The 14,187-nt window shown below is 38.2% G+C and overlaps 1 protein-coding gene across 4 annotated transcripts in view; it reads right to left on the bottom strand.

Moving 5' to 3' along the window:
* The window catches only part of LOC124871265 (neuropilin-2-like), a 137,165-nt gene that overhangs the window by 97,954 nt on the left and 25,024 nt on the right, over positions 1-14,187 (bottom strand). For all 4 annotated transcript variants that reach the window (XM_047370442.1, XM_047370443.1, XM_047370440.1 and 1 more), the window contains exon 3: positions 138-319. In XM_047370442.1, the coding sequence (XP_047226398.1) occupies positions 138-319 (182 nt within the window). The remainder of the gene's footprint in view (positions 1-137; positions 320-14,187) is intronic.

Genomic DNA, 14,187 nt, shown 5'->3' with positions numbered 1-14,187 from the left:
CCACAAAAATAAAACTCCTGCATTTCGTTTACTCTAAGGTCAAATAGATGTTTTAAAATACCATTCTTATGATTAATACCCAACAGGTTCTGTAGGAGGTAGGACTGCTCCCGAAAAAAGAGGAAATATTGATTTACCAGTTTTGTAGATTTCATAGCGCAGCGAGAAGCCTGCCCCCTGCTGAGCGTAGTCTGACACAAACTTGATGTGAAGAGATGGGCCAGACGATATGATTGGTGCAGGGGCGATGTTGCTGCAGTGCTTTCCTAGCAGGTCGGATGACTCCGAGTTCCCGTCATGAATTTCTACATAGTCGTATCTGCAAAAGACAAACATATCTTGATAAATACCAGATCTCTTGTTTTACAACAGGAATGACTGGACTGTTACTGGACTGCAATGAACTGACACCCTAATGAAGGCCGTGGTTGGATGGATGGATGGATTGATGAGATTTTAAATTAAACCTGGGAAATATAATTTTTAACATTTTAAACATTAGGTGCTAAAATATTTTTTTCTTTTATGAAAAAAAGCTTAGCATTTCAAAGTATATTTAAAAAACCATGAAAGACTAACTCAATAAATGTAAGCAGACAGGATGCTGGGAATTGTTTTCTGCTATAAAAGAACTTTACTGACAAGAAATCTATTTCTATTCTTGTTTCTTTCATGTTTTCTGACAACAAATGTTAAGGTCTATCTGTGGACTCACAGCAGGAGTGCTGCCTTTGTGTCTGGATACCAAAGGCACACCTGCCTGCTTCTAAAATAGCTTCCTGGGAATAAATTCCTGGAGGTAGTTATAAAGGAAGGCTTTAACATTTCAACTGAAACATGTTCCTTCACAATTAGAGATTTTCTTAAACTTAAGCAAAAACTTTAGCTGAACTTTACCTGGATGCTTGTTTACAGCATCCTGATCACTTCTGACCACACTGGTTCTAAATAATTTATCCTCCTCTTATCTTTTTACATTTCTTTGAAGCTAGTGCACCCTTGAATTTATGAACAGTTAAAGAACTACTTGTGACTTTATTGCTGTTAAAAATATCATCTGCCAGCAACACTAGTCATTAAAGTTCTCTCACCACACGAAGGTATCATGTACCTCTGGATAATAAAAGTAAAGCTCATGGTAAGCTGCTGTCACATTGCACACACATTACAAATACACGAATATGAAAAGGGTGTTAATCCTTTTACTATTTGTTAGCTGGCATTTGTTATACTGTCCTTTTTTTAAGTATAGTTAGCCGACATAGAACATAGAAGCAAACATGCGTACATGCTGGAGTTTTGGTATAGGAGCAGAGAGCTCGAAATGTAAACCTACTTTTTAGAAAGTGTAAGTTCATCCTATTCAGGTATGGACAGTCAAGGTAAAATAAAACAAAACTAAGTAGATCTCATGATTTAATAGTTTATGGATAGACCGTTAGCAGCATTTTTTCAATGGTTGAAGAAATGCTGTAATAGAGTTTGCTTACATTTGTTTATGCAGTCATTCCATTCAATGAGGCCGAGGTCTGGACTTTGACTGGGCCATTACAAAGCCTTGATTGTAATCTTTTTAGGCATATTACTGTAGACTTGCTGCAGTGTTTGAGATCATCTTCCTGTTTATGACCCAGTGCAGGCAAAGCCTCATCTGACAGATGGAGTCAAATTTTACTGTGCAATTCTCATAGAGAGGATCTCAGAGTGAACTAACTTAATGACTGCAAGGTGCTAAGGTCCAAATCATGAGCCCTCCAGCACAGTGCAAGACATTGTTTTTTTTTTATTTTCACCAAACATGAAGCTGTGCATCATCACCAAACACCTCTACTTTGGTCTAATTTATTCAAAAAGAGTTGGGTGGTTCTTTCAGAAGCAACTTTGCGAACTTAAGTCATGATGCCATGTTTCTTAGCAAGAAGAGTCTTTTACCTGGTAGCACTTCTAAAAAAGTTCTACTTGTTCTGTTTTGTTATGTGGCGAAGTGAACATTTATTACAGCTGGGAGTGTAACATTAAGACTACAGGGGTGAGCAACAAGAGAATCTGGGATTGTGTGGGTACCATCAGGATGTTTAGGTGCTGAGAGAGAGAAGGATGGATGTGAGTCTAATTACTGGATGTGGAACTGCTGACAAACAGCCGGGATCTGAGAAACATTATGGCTTGATCGGGGAACACAAAACCTGGGTGAAATAAAGCAGTCACTATAAAAATTAAAAAACAAAATCCCTAAACATAGAATCTAGCATCTGCTGAAAAATTAGGAAACCAAAATAAAGGAACACAGGAAAGACTGAAGGTACATAAACAGAAACCTAAGATTCAACTCCAAACCAAACTTAATCCCAGGGACGATGACATATTCAGCCTTTTTCTAATTGTCTTGTGCTGAAGTATTGCATTCAACATGCTAACTGGGTCTGAGATGGAGCTCTTAGGTTTAATTCAAACTCACCGCTGATGTAAGGAGTTTTATTTATCTTTCTCACTGCATTTGGGCTTTTAACCCCCCACCAGGTTGCTTCTCTAAGAATCATTGCTGACATATTTCCTCCTTGGCATTGTCTTAACTCACACTTGTGTTGTTCAGATAGAACTTGTCAAACTTCCTAATGACCAGTTAATCAAGCGCATTCTCTTCTAATCCTATGGAATCAGAAAGGGTGTACTTATTTTTTGATGCCCAGCTTTTTAGTTTTGGTTTTATTTATTTCGTTCAAACATATAATGGCAGAAAGTGTTCTTTGTTTTTTCACACTTAAGGTTAGGTATAAATAAATTTTAGTATACATTTTTACTAGAATATTGGGTAAACATATGACAAACTGAGATATAGTATGTAGCCTTACCTTAACTGACATTATTATGCATGAAAAGAGCGATTAACAGCAGTAGGTGGTGTACATTAGATGTAGATGTCTCATTCTCACCAAGCATAATTTTCACTGTCTGAGTGACAGATGAATTCAACACATTTTCGCATGGAAAAAAATGATCATCGCTTTTATGTCACAAAAACAGTACAGATATCAGACGCGAACAAAAAACTCCACAGATCACTGATCGCCTTCTAAAAGAATAGCTGTTTTGGCTATACCTCTACCTGTGCATGAGTCTCATATTAGTGTCTGATCTGACGAGTGAGCAGCCTCCCAACATGATGAGGGTCACACACCTCCTTCCCTACCGTCATGTTTTGTGCAGGAACCCCCCCCCCCCAACCAACCAGATTTATGGTGCAAACTGCTGGCTGTGCATGCGTGTGTGCTTCTGGAAGTGTGGGTGAGTAAGTGTGTAAGCTTCTGTCATATATTTCCTGAAACGCCTCATTGTCGTGACAGCTCCCGATACCTCTTTTGTGTAATGACAACTCCTTGTCTCCTGTGTTTCTTTGCACTTCTTTTCTAGCTGTTCTATAAAATGATCTTGAGCAGTTTAGTTCATAGTATTAGCTCCGTCTAAAGGTGCAGAAGCTAAATTTGGAAGGCAAAGGAGAAGATTTAAGATTTATCCTTCACAGTGCACATGGGATCAGACAGAGGACACCAAACTGTATCCAAGCTGCCTTCTCCACACCTCAGACAGACAGGGACGGGTGTCCTCCCTTCCTTCAGCTGTGCACCTTAAAAGTAAGGAAACCCAACAACTCCTAAGACTTGCGTTCATGCAGCCTGTTCATGCTGACAAACAAACATGCAAACAAAGCTTGTGGTTTTACACAAGGATCTTCAGAGGGTTTTGAGGTTTCCAATCCATGCATGTGTGGGAAGTACATGGCTTCTAACAAACAGTTTAATCCCATCATCTCTCCCTTCTTTTGCTCTCCTTTCCCCAAAATATATTCAACTGTAGCCAATCTGAGTTGTACCAACACTCACCAAAGGGAACAACAAAACCTCCAAATATGATTCTCCCACACTGCATCCCTAAAATTAATTTACTTACAAGCAGCAAGGTTTTTTAGTCATATTTATTTATATGTTAAGAAAATGGAGGGGAAAAGTGTGACAGTAACATTTAGGATTTTTTAAGATTTATTTATCTGTGCCCGAGTTTTGGGAGGTTGTGAGAGCGAGAAAGCTCTCAATGAACTTCCAACCCTCCTTCTTCCCGATTTCCTTTCACACTTTTTGTTTTTTAAGGTCATGAGTTGTAATCTTGTTTTTATGTGAGAAAGTTGCGATGTTGTAGAGACAAAGAAAGAAAACTAAGTACAGGGTAAATAAAGACTGTATGGTGCCTTACAACGCCATTGCTTTTTACCTATTTTCTTACATTCCAACATGTAATTTAATTGGTATTTAATCCTATTTTATGTGAGGTATCAGCACACAATAGTCTAAATTTGTGAAATCAAATGAGAAAAATATGTAAAATGTAAAAAAAAGAAAAGAAATTAAATTGGCATATGCATATGTATAGAAATGCATCCCCTTTGCTATGAAGCCCCTAAAAGGTTCTAGTGCAACAAATTACCTTCAAAAAATCACATAATTAGTTAAATGAAGTCCACCTGTGTGTCACATGATCTGTCAGTATAAACACACCTTTTCTAAAAGGCCCCAGAGGCTGCAACACCAATAAGCATGAGGCATCATACCATAAAGACCAAAGAGCTCTCCAAACAAGTCAGGAACCAAGTTGTTGAGAAGAACAAGTCAGGGTGGGGTTTTAACAAAGCAAGTCGCTTTGGGTAAGTCATAGAGACATACCCAAAGTAACTGATGTAACTGATGAAAAAGGTGGTTCTACAAAGTACTGACATTACGGGAGGTGAACAGTTTTGCACACTGAAATTATGTGTTCATTTGTTCTATTTGTTGATTGACTGACAATAAAAAATAATACATCTTGAAAGTTATAAGCATGTTCTATAAATGAAGTGGTACAAACTCTCAAACAATCCATTTTAATTCCAGGTTGTGAGGGAACAAAATATGAAAAATGCCGAGGGGGCCTTTTGCAATGCACTGTATTATACTATGTCACTGTTAAAGATCAATAAAAAACCCTGAATTAAATTCCTTTTTCATGAACCCTCCTGTGTTTGCAACTAAAAAACTCAGAAAAACTCAATCTCTGCCTCATCTGACCAGAGCACATCCTTCCAATTAAATCCCAGTAGAGTTTTGCAAACTTTACACATTAAGGCTTGTTATAGTAGGACAGAAAAAGCTTTTCCCTGGCATTCCAGCTGAACACCTAATGGTTGTTATGGAGACTTGCTGCTGTTCTCTAACAGTGAGCTTACCTCCCTTACCTGACTGTGTGTGGTGGCAAAATAAATTCAGGTTTATGTCCGGCACATTGACCAATTTTTGAAAGAAATGGACCACTGCAAAATGCATGAAACAGAAAGTCATGGATTGCTGATTTAATGTTCATAGAAAATGAAAAAATATGTATATAGAGTATAAAGTACATAAATACAGATAAAATGCTTCAGTTACATTTATTTTAAACATGTATGCCACTATTTGGACTATTTTTAATGAATTAAAACTCAGTAAAAAGGTAAATCAATGTATATGTACTGCTTCTGCTTTAGTCATGTGTGTCAGAGTGCAAATCTAACCCAAAAATATATTTTAAGATTCTTCTTAGAGAAGCAAAACTGCACTTTTGGCTCACTGTCAGAAAAAGGAAACAAATTATAGATCTGCTAGTTTCCGCCAACCCCTCTGACCGTTAACAGATGCTTCTTGCAAAAGTGACAATGCCTGTAAGCCACAACAAACTGTGATTCTGCACTCCTTCCTCTTTTTCTTCACATCACTTATGCCTGCTTGTTATTTTAACAGGGATGCAATCCAAGAGAAAATAAATCAGGAGATTTGAAAGCTTTGTTCAGGCAACAGGCCCATTATTTCCAGATTGATTTTAAAAAGATGGTAAAAAACCATAAAGTTTCTGTCTGTGCTAATGAGATCCAAATCTGTTTTCAAATACAGATCCAATCAGATTTTTCAACTTGGACAATGCTGCTAAGAGCAGAACACAGTGAAGGACAGTTCATGGACTGAATCTGAAGCAAACTCTGTGTTGGTACTTTTAGGGGAGGCCTCTGCACAGGAGAAGCTGGAAAGAGTTTTTGGTTGGAAAGCTCTTAGCATTTACAGATGCCTCTGAAAGAAAAAAATAACCCATGAGTAATTCAATGATGTGTTGACACAAATCACATCTGATAGTGCTTGAGCAGTTTGGGCAGTCTATTCTGAAGTTTAGATTCAAAACACAAATCTAATCTGCAAAGTAGATGTTTTATGGGTAACAAATCATTTGGCAGTTAAAGCAAGAGTTCATAGCCATTATATCTGTTATTTCTGAAACCCAAAGTCACAATTTAGAAATTGTGCTTTTTCTTTAAGTTACATATAGTAATAAATCGGTAACTAGGAAGTACTATATCACCCAAAGTTCAGTTAATGTTACCCACGCACATCCTTTCAGTTTACACAATATATTCATACAACTGTCATCTTAAAACACCAGCTGTAAGTGTGTCAGCGAAGCAGGTAATAGAGAGGGAGCAGGACGACCGACTTTACTGATTCTTGTGCTGGTTGGTGTGCGTGCGTGTGTGTGGAGGGGAGTATGTACGCATGTGTCCAGCCATAGTCCCCAGGACAACTAATCGATTCCTCATTATGGTTTTAAACACATTGATCAGAATCGGTCCTTCACTGACATGCACACACACACACTAACACCCGTATAGTTATTACAGTAGCAAATATTGATCAGGTAGACCTTCAGGGCTCCAGGCAGTATCCATAAATCAAAGCAGTGGTATGATCATTATTGCCACCAATACCTGAAGGAGGTCATGCATGAAAGCCTACAGGTCCTTCTCAAAAAATTAACATATTGTGATAAAGTTCATTATTTTCCATAATGTCATGATGAAAATTTAACATTCCTATATTTTAGATTCATTTTACACTAACTGAAATATTTCAGGTCTTTTATTGTCTTAATACGGATGATTTTGGCATACAGCTCATGAAAACCCAAAATTCCTATCTCACAAAATTAGCATATTTCATCCGACCAATAAAAGAAAAGTGTTTTTAATACAAAAAATGTCAACCTTCAAATAATCATGTACAGTTATGCACTCAATACTTGGTCGGGAATCCTTTTGCAGAAATGACTGCTTCAATGCGGCGTGGCATGGAGGCAATCAGCCTGTAGCACTGCTGAGGTCTTATGGAGGCCCAGGATGCTTCGATAGCGGCCTTTAGCTCATCCAGAGTGTTGGGTCTTGAGTCTCTCAACGTTCTCTTCACAATATCCCACAGATTCTCTATGGGGTTCAGGTCAGGAGAGTTGGCAGGCCAATTGAGCACAGTGATACCATGGTCAGTAAACCATTTACCAGTGGTTTTGGCACTGTGAGCAGGTGCCAGGTCGTGCTGAAAAATGAAATCTTCATCTCCATAAAGCTTTTCAGCAGATGGAAGCATGAAGTGCTCCAAAATCTCCTGATAGCTAGCTGCATTGACCCTGCCCTTGATAAAACACAGTGGACCAACACCAGCAGCTGACACGGCACCCCAGACCATCACTGACTGTGGGTACTTGACACTGGACTTCTTGCATTTCCTTCTCCCCAGTCTTCCTCCAGACTCTGGCACCTTGATTTCCAAATGACATGCAGAATTTGCTTTCATCCAAAAAAAGTACTTTGGACCACTGAGCAACAGTCCAGTGCTGCTTCTCTGTAGCCCAGGTCAGGCGCTTCTGCCGCTGTTTCTGGTTCAAAAGTGGCTTGACCTGGGGAATGCGGCACCTGTAGCCCATTTCCTGCACACACCTGTGCACGGTGGCTCTGGATGTTTCTACTCCAGACTCAGTCCACTGCTTCCGCAGGTCCCCCAAGGTCTGGAATCGGCCCTTCTCCACAATCTTCCTCAGGGTCCGGTCACCTCTTCTCGTTGTGCAGCGTTTTCTGCCACACTTTTTCCTTCCCACAGACTTCCTACTGAGGTGCCTTGATACAGCACTCTGGGAACAGCCTATTCGTTCAGAAATTTCTTTCTGTGTCTTACCCTCTTGCTTGAGGGTGTCAATAGTGGCCTTCTGGACAGCAGTCAGGTCGGCAGTCTTACCCATGATTGGGGTTTTGAGTGATGAACCAGGCTGGGAGTTTTAAAGGCCTCAGGAATCTTTTGCAAGTGTTTAGAGTTAACTCGTTGATTCAGATGATTAGGTTCATAGCTCATTTAGAGACCCTTTTAACAATATGCTAATTTTGTGAGATAGGAATTTTGGGTTTTCATGAGCTGTATGCCAAAATCATCCGTATTAAGACAATAAAAGACCTGAAATATTTCAGTTAGTGTGCAATGAATCTAAAATATATGAATGTTAAATTTTCATCATTACATTATGGAAAATAATGAACTTTATCACAATATGTTAATTTTTTGAGAAGGACCTGTATTTTAATGTCCCAATATTATTGGTTAACATATCATCAAATCTATTTTTGTAACATGTCACTTGGATCAAGAAGTACCAAACAGATGTTTTGTTTTGTCTTATTTCGGGGGTGTGGTTATCTTGTGGGTGGATGGATGGATACATTTTTCCATATTTAAAGTATCTTGTTTGTATAGCTGTTTCATTGAATGTGCTGAGCTTAAGACTTGGGTTTTTTAGTTTATCCATTATTGTTTTGTATAAAGACAGGTCTCTACAAATACACCAATCAGACTGTGACTCCAGATGTATGAAGTAAAAAGCCCAGATGAATTTTTTCTGGGAGCACTTGTTGCAGTGACTGCGTGATACCAAGAAAGCTGCTTTAATCTCCAAAGTCGGAAAACAGACTGAAACTGTCCATTTTCTCCTACTTTCTCATCCCAAAACAGCGTGATAACACTGTATTTGCCTCTTTGTTTGAACTTTTGTCTGGATGCTTGACTCTCCTGCTGGTAGAGTCACACTGATGCTAATCCAAACATGCAGGCAGCTGCTAAATGCCCACAGCTGGTAATCGAACTGTCACTCCACATGCTCCTCCTGTCTTTTGCTCCCTCTGTCGTGCATTCTCTTCCCTCCACCTTTCTCCTTTCTGCCGCTCTGCCCTGAGGCCAGTGTCACATCACATCACTCTATCTTCTCGCTCTTCTCTAGGTCAAGTCTGCAGGACTTCTGCCTGCCGGCCAGATGTGTCTGCATATGTGATAAAATATTCCTACATTTGCTGACAGCAGTGTTCACATTTGATATGTGACTCACATTACACGAGACACGCAGAGAAGAGAAGGAAACTGGCATGAAGTTAAATGACTGATCGAGCCAGAGAGAGAAAAAAAACTTGTTTTAAGTCAGTAGTAAAATATTTTTGCAGACTGCAGCTTCTCCATCAAATGAATCTCTTTTTGTAGTAGCTTGCAGAGCTGTTCATTACACTTAAACTTTGTGTTATGTCATTTATCATGTTCTAACCACAAACTTCAATGTGTTTTATTAAGATTTTATTTAAGAGAGCAGCACAAGTATTGCTTCACTCAGATACCCCTAAAAACATTCAGCTGCAACAATTGCCTCCAGAACTAAGTAATAGTTAGTAAATAGTCGTGTGTCAACTTAAACACATCATCCACACTATGAAATATAATGGTGGCAACATCATGCTCTCCAGGGAGGCACTTCTTCAGCTAAAACAGGGATGCTGTCCTGAGTTTAAGTTAAATGGACCTAAATACAGGGCAATTTTGGAGAATTATTTTAGAGACTGCAAATGACTTGAGACTAGGGTGGAGGTTCACCTTCCAGCAGGACAACGAGCCCAAACATCACATGTTACAATAGTCAAGTCAAAGTTCAGAATAAATCTAATTAATAATCATCGACAAGACTTAAAATAGATGTTTACAGATGCTCTCTGCTCGATAAGACTGAGCTTCAGCTATTTTGCAAAGAAAAAAGGGGTGTAAAATAGTAAATAAAAAATACCGAAAGGTAGAGACATTTCCCCAAAAACCTGCAACTGTATTTGCAACAAAAGGTGGATATACCAAGTATTTACTCTGGGGGAGTGAAAATACATCCATGCCATACTGTTATCCATATGGTCTGTTTGTTCCACTTCACCAATTCTGAACTAGTATGTGTTTATTACATAAAATATCAATAAAATACATGTTTTTGGTTGCAGAGTTGGCATTAAAAAATATCCTTGCACATCTGGCTCTGCCCTTTATATTATATCTGCCTAATATAGTATGCAAGTTTTTTATTGTTTGGCATCATAATGTTACATATTATTTCCTGTCTTTGAAGAGGGAGGTAAAAAAAAAGTGACTTGCAGACAACACAAATATTAATAGAAAGTAAATGATTGAAGATAGTGCAGTATTTAGATTGTGGCCAATGTTTTCTGGTACTAAATGCTTAATAATGATTTTGATCCCTAAATGACCAGCTAATAGCAGAGAAAGACAGCCTGGAGAGGGATGGAAAGAAGGTGATAAATTAAACTGAAGCACACATAGTAGATTGAACAAAAATAGGCCAAAAAAAGGAGAGCAAAGGCGATAGAGAAGGAGGGAGGTGGGCAGGGGAGAGAGATCGAAGAAGGTGAGACGGACAAAGTTGCAAGAGCAGGTGAAAGATGATAGATGGAATCCATTGGGCAGTGGTGACGAGGGTGGGAGTGGGCACATGAATCTACGAGCGAGAATGGGGGAACAAGCCAGGAGGAAAGAGGAGAGGAGACAGAGCGACAGGAGGTAGCTGTCAGGATAATTTGTGCCTGCCCTCAGCGGACCCTGACGCTGCACTTTTCTCAGAGCGGTCGAGTGTGTGTCTGTGTTTGTGTGTGAGCGCTTTCCAAATACTCCAAATTGAGATCTTGTTTTCAGAGACAGAGCAGTGCAGCGAGCTACGGGGAAACATGTAAGATAAACAACCGAACCAATGAGTCAAAACACTAAATTCACATTTTGTACACTGTAGAGAAGATTGCGTATGTTTACCTCAGAAGTTCTCTCATTATTTATAGAAATGTTTCACCTCAGCAAGAAACTACTCAAATAGGAAGCACTAAAACCAAAGGAAAACATCCAAATTCCAGGTAATGAACTGTAATGTAAGCACCTGTAATTAAAAAAGTTACTTGAAAATTTGAGAAACAAATAGTCCTGTAACCAAGTAAATAAATGTCTCTTATCTGTCAAATATTTTAACCCAGCCATAAACCTTTTTATTATGTCAGTAGCAAAACCCACTTAGATAGAGAGCCATCCATGGGTAAGGTAAAAAATTATTATTAGGCTGACTTGGGTAAAATGAGGTAAAAAAACAAATCAAACCATTTATTAGCTGGTTTCTTACAGTGTTTTACTCAAGATAGCTAGTACTCAAACTGACATTTTTATTCGGTAAACCAAATATTAAAAGTTGCGGGGCCCACATCAAGCTCAGCCTATTCTCAAATATAAATGATCAACAACAGAAGGTAGCTGACTTAGAACAGGACATGGCCTGGAAGCTGTCTAGTCAGGAATATTTGACTTTTGGTAAGCAGAACTGATGCTGTGGGATGAACCAAATGGCATGTTAAGGTGGATCATGTGCCAAGTAAACTCGATGTGAAAGACACAAATAAAATATCAAGTCATCACTTCACCTGCAATGTTAAACTAATCAGAAATCGGTGCATTTTTATAACTTGAGCTTTTTGTGCAAGAACCTTTTAGAAATTGTTTGTGGTGGGTTATGGAGAGCTACGCTTCTAAACATTTGGCACATTGTGGAGAGTACATTTCTTCTGCCATTTTAATCCAGACTGGGGCAAGTTTTAAGAAGTTCCACTTTTGAAAAAATGTCCATTCCTTAAGCTTAAACCTCTTTTCATTAGATACCCCTTCACCACTTCTTTGCTGCACACTGCTGGATAAATGGCTGCTAGTTTTTCCCAGATGAAAGAAAGACAAATTTGGTTGTTTGGAAATATTTCCTATCACACAGACAGTCATGGTTTGCAAAACAAGGGAGCGGCCCTATTGTTCTTATTAGGGTAATACAGTTTAAAACTAGAGTTAGCAGGCTACTGGTCTGTAAAGCAACCTACTGCAGGTTGGCTACCTGAGCAGCTTGCCTGACTTATTACCCAGTTAATATCACCTTGATATGCTTGTGTTCCTCTGCAAAGAACAAAATGTGAAAGAGTTATTATAATCTGTACAATAACCACTAGTACTTGAAAGGTTCAACTACTAGACTACTAGACTGGGTGTTTTTTTCTATACTGTTGCATTAGTCTATGGATCAAATCAAACAAACGACAAATAAATGCTACAGAGAACATTATCATAACTGCAATAATTGATATGTTAGGGTATTGTCAGTAGGAATAATTGTTGCTTTACTATTTTAAATAATGCAAAAAACTGTTTGACATTTTTTGGTTTTTGTGTAAATACCATGATACTCTGGTGTTTAACTCCAAAATGCATCCGTCAGTTGTCCACATACTAATGTCATGTTCACAGTTAGGCTTTAAGGATGCACTTAAAAGGTAAGTGTATGCCGGGCAGCATTCAGAAACTACAGAAATTCAAACTTTTGTCACTGCATATAGCAGCATACACCAGAAATTATAATTACTAAGTGATGTTCTTCTGGCAGGTGCACCACCACTTGGTTTTTGTAACTTGGCAGATGCTGCGCAGACGGTGCATATTTAAAATTAACATGCTCAATCAAAAGCAATTTGTAAGCAGGTCTCTCAGTATAAGGATCACTTTATTCGAACAGTGCAGGAGACTGTGGGCCTTCCAGACGGTCTAACACTTATGGAAAAGGAACTTAGCAACATTGAAGAAAGCACGACTCACTAGAAACAGGTTTACTTTAAATGATTCTTTGCTTTATAGATTTATTGTACGCTTACTAATCAGTTTTTTTCAACTTTACCGATCTCCTTACCGAGTCCTTTAAGATCTGGCGTTTAGTGACACCAAGTTTTTAACGCCTTCATTAAAATTCGTACCATGTACAGTATATGCTTGAAAATGTAGATACATTTAAGTGCAGTGAAATAAAACACTTTTTACGTTAGTATTACATTTACTCCCCAATGACATTACAAAATCTGCCCTCTCACCTAATTTTTGCATTTTTGTTTATAGCTATATATACTGTATATCCAATCAAGAGCATAGGCTCCTATATTAAACTGAAAAGCTTTGTTTCTAAAGATAAATCTGAATACAGGAACAGACATCTTGATCATCTTGATGATGTTTTTCATGTAGAGCAGTTTGTTAACGAGCTGAGATAACACTAGTATGTCTAGTTTCTATTTTATGATGACTAATATTTGTTATGACTTTTATATGAAGCTTCATAAATAAATCACCTTGCTTTAAACGTATTAAAATTTTCACCCGTGATCTTATAGGACAGCTGGAAATATCTGAGCCCAATGCAGAGTTGGTCATATGGTACCGACAGAACAGAAGCTGCAGGAGCCTATACAGTCTCATTGTTAATAGTAAATAGTTAGGGAGACCCTTTAGATAAAATAATAGGCACAGTCTCTAATACAGTTTTGCAAGCTTTGCAATCAGAGTTAGGCCTTTTATGCAGGACTTAGTTGGGAAATGCCTAAATATATTATTGTGGAGACACAATTATAATATAACACAATGTGGAGGCACTTTTTAAGATGCAAGGTTATGCCATCGTTCTAAGATCACAATAACACATGACAACACATAACAAAACATGTAAAGCAAGCTGTAAATTGTTTCCATTCATTTTCAGCTGTTTTGTGACAAAAAGAATGTTATAAAGACGTGCAAAGGCACAAAGTCTTTCCTCCACTTGTTTATCACGTGCTTTGGAAATGATCAATGAAACCAACACTGTAGCATATTTTTGACGTAAACCTGCCACTTTTAATGTATGCATGATGTACCTAATAGTAATTGGCCTGTGAGTGGATCTAGCTTGAGTATTCATGTTATATGTAACATACAGGTCCTTCTCAAATTATTAGCATATTGTGATAAAGTTCTGTATTTTCCATAATGTCATGATGAAAATTTAACATTCATATATTTTAGATTCATTGCACACTAACTGAAATATTTCAGGTCTTTTATTGTCTTAATACGGATGATTTTGGCATACAGCTCATGAAAACCCAAAATTCCTATCTCACAA

The sequence above is a fragment of the Girardinichthys multiradiatus genome, chromosome 7 (assembly GCF_021462225.1).
Source record: "Girardinichthys multiradiatus isolate DD_20200921_A chromosome 7, DD_fGirMul_XY1, whole genome shotgun sequence".
NCBI classification, from domain to species: Eukaryota; Metazoa; Chordata; class Actinopteri; order Cyprinodontiformes; family Goodeidae; genus Girardinichthys; species Girardinichthys multiradiatus.
Note: the sequence above shows the minus strand (reverse complement) of the source record. Positions and strands in the feature narration are given on the sequence as shown.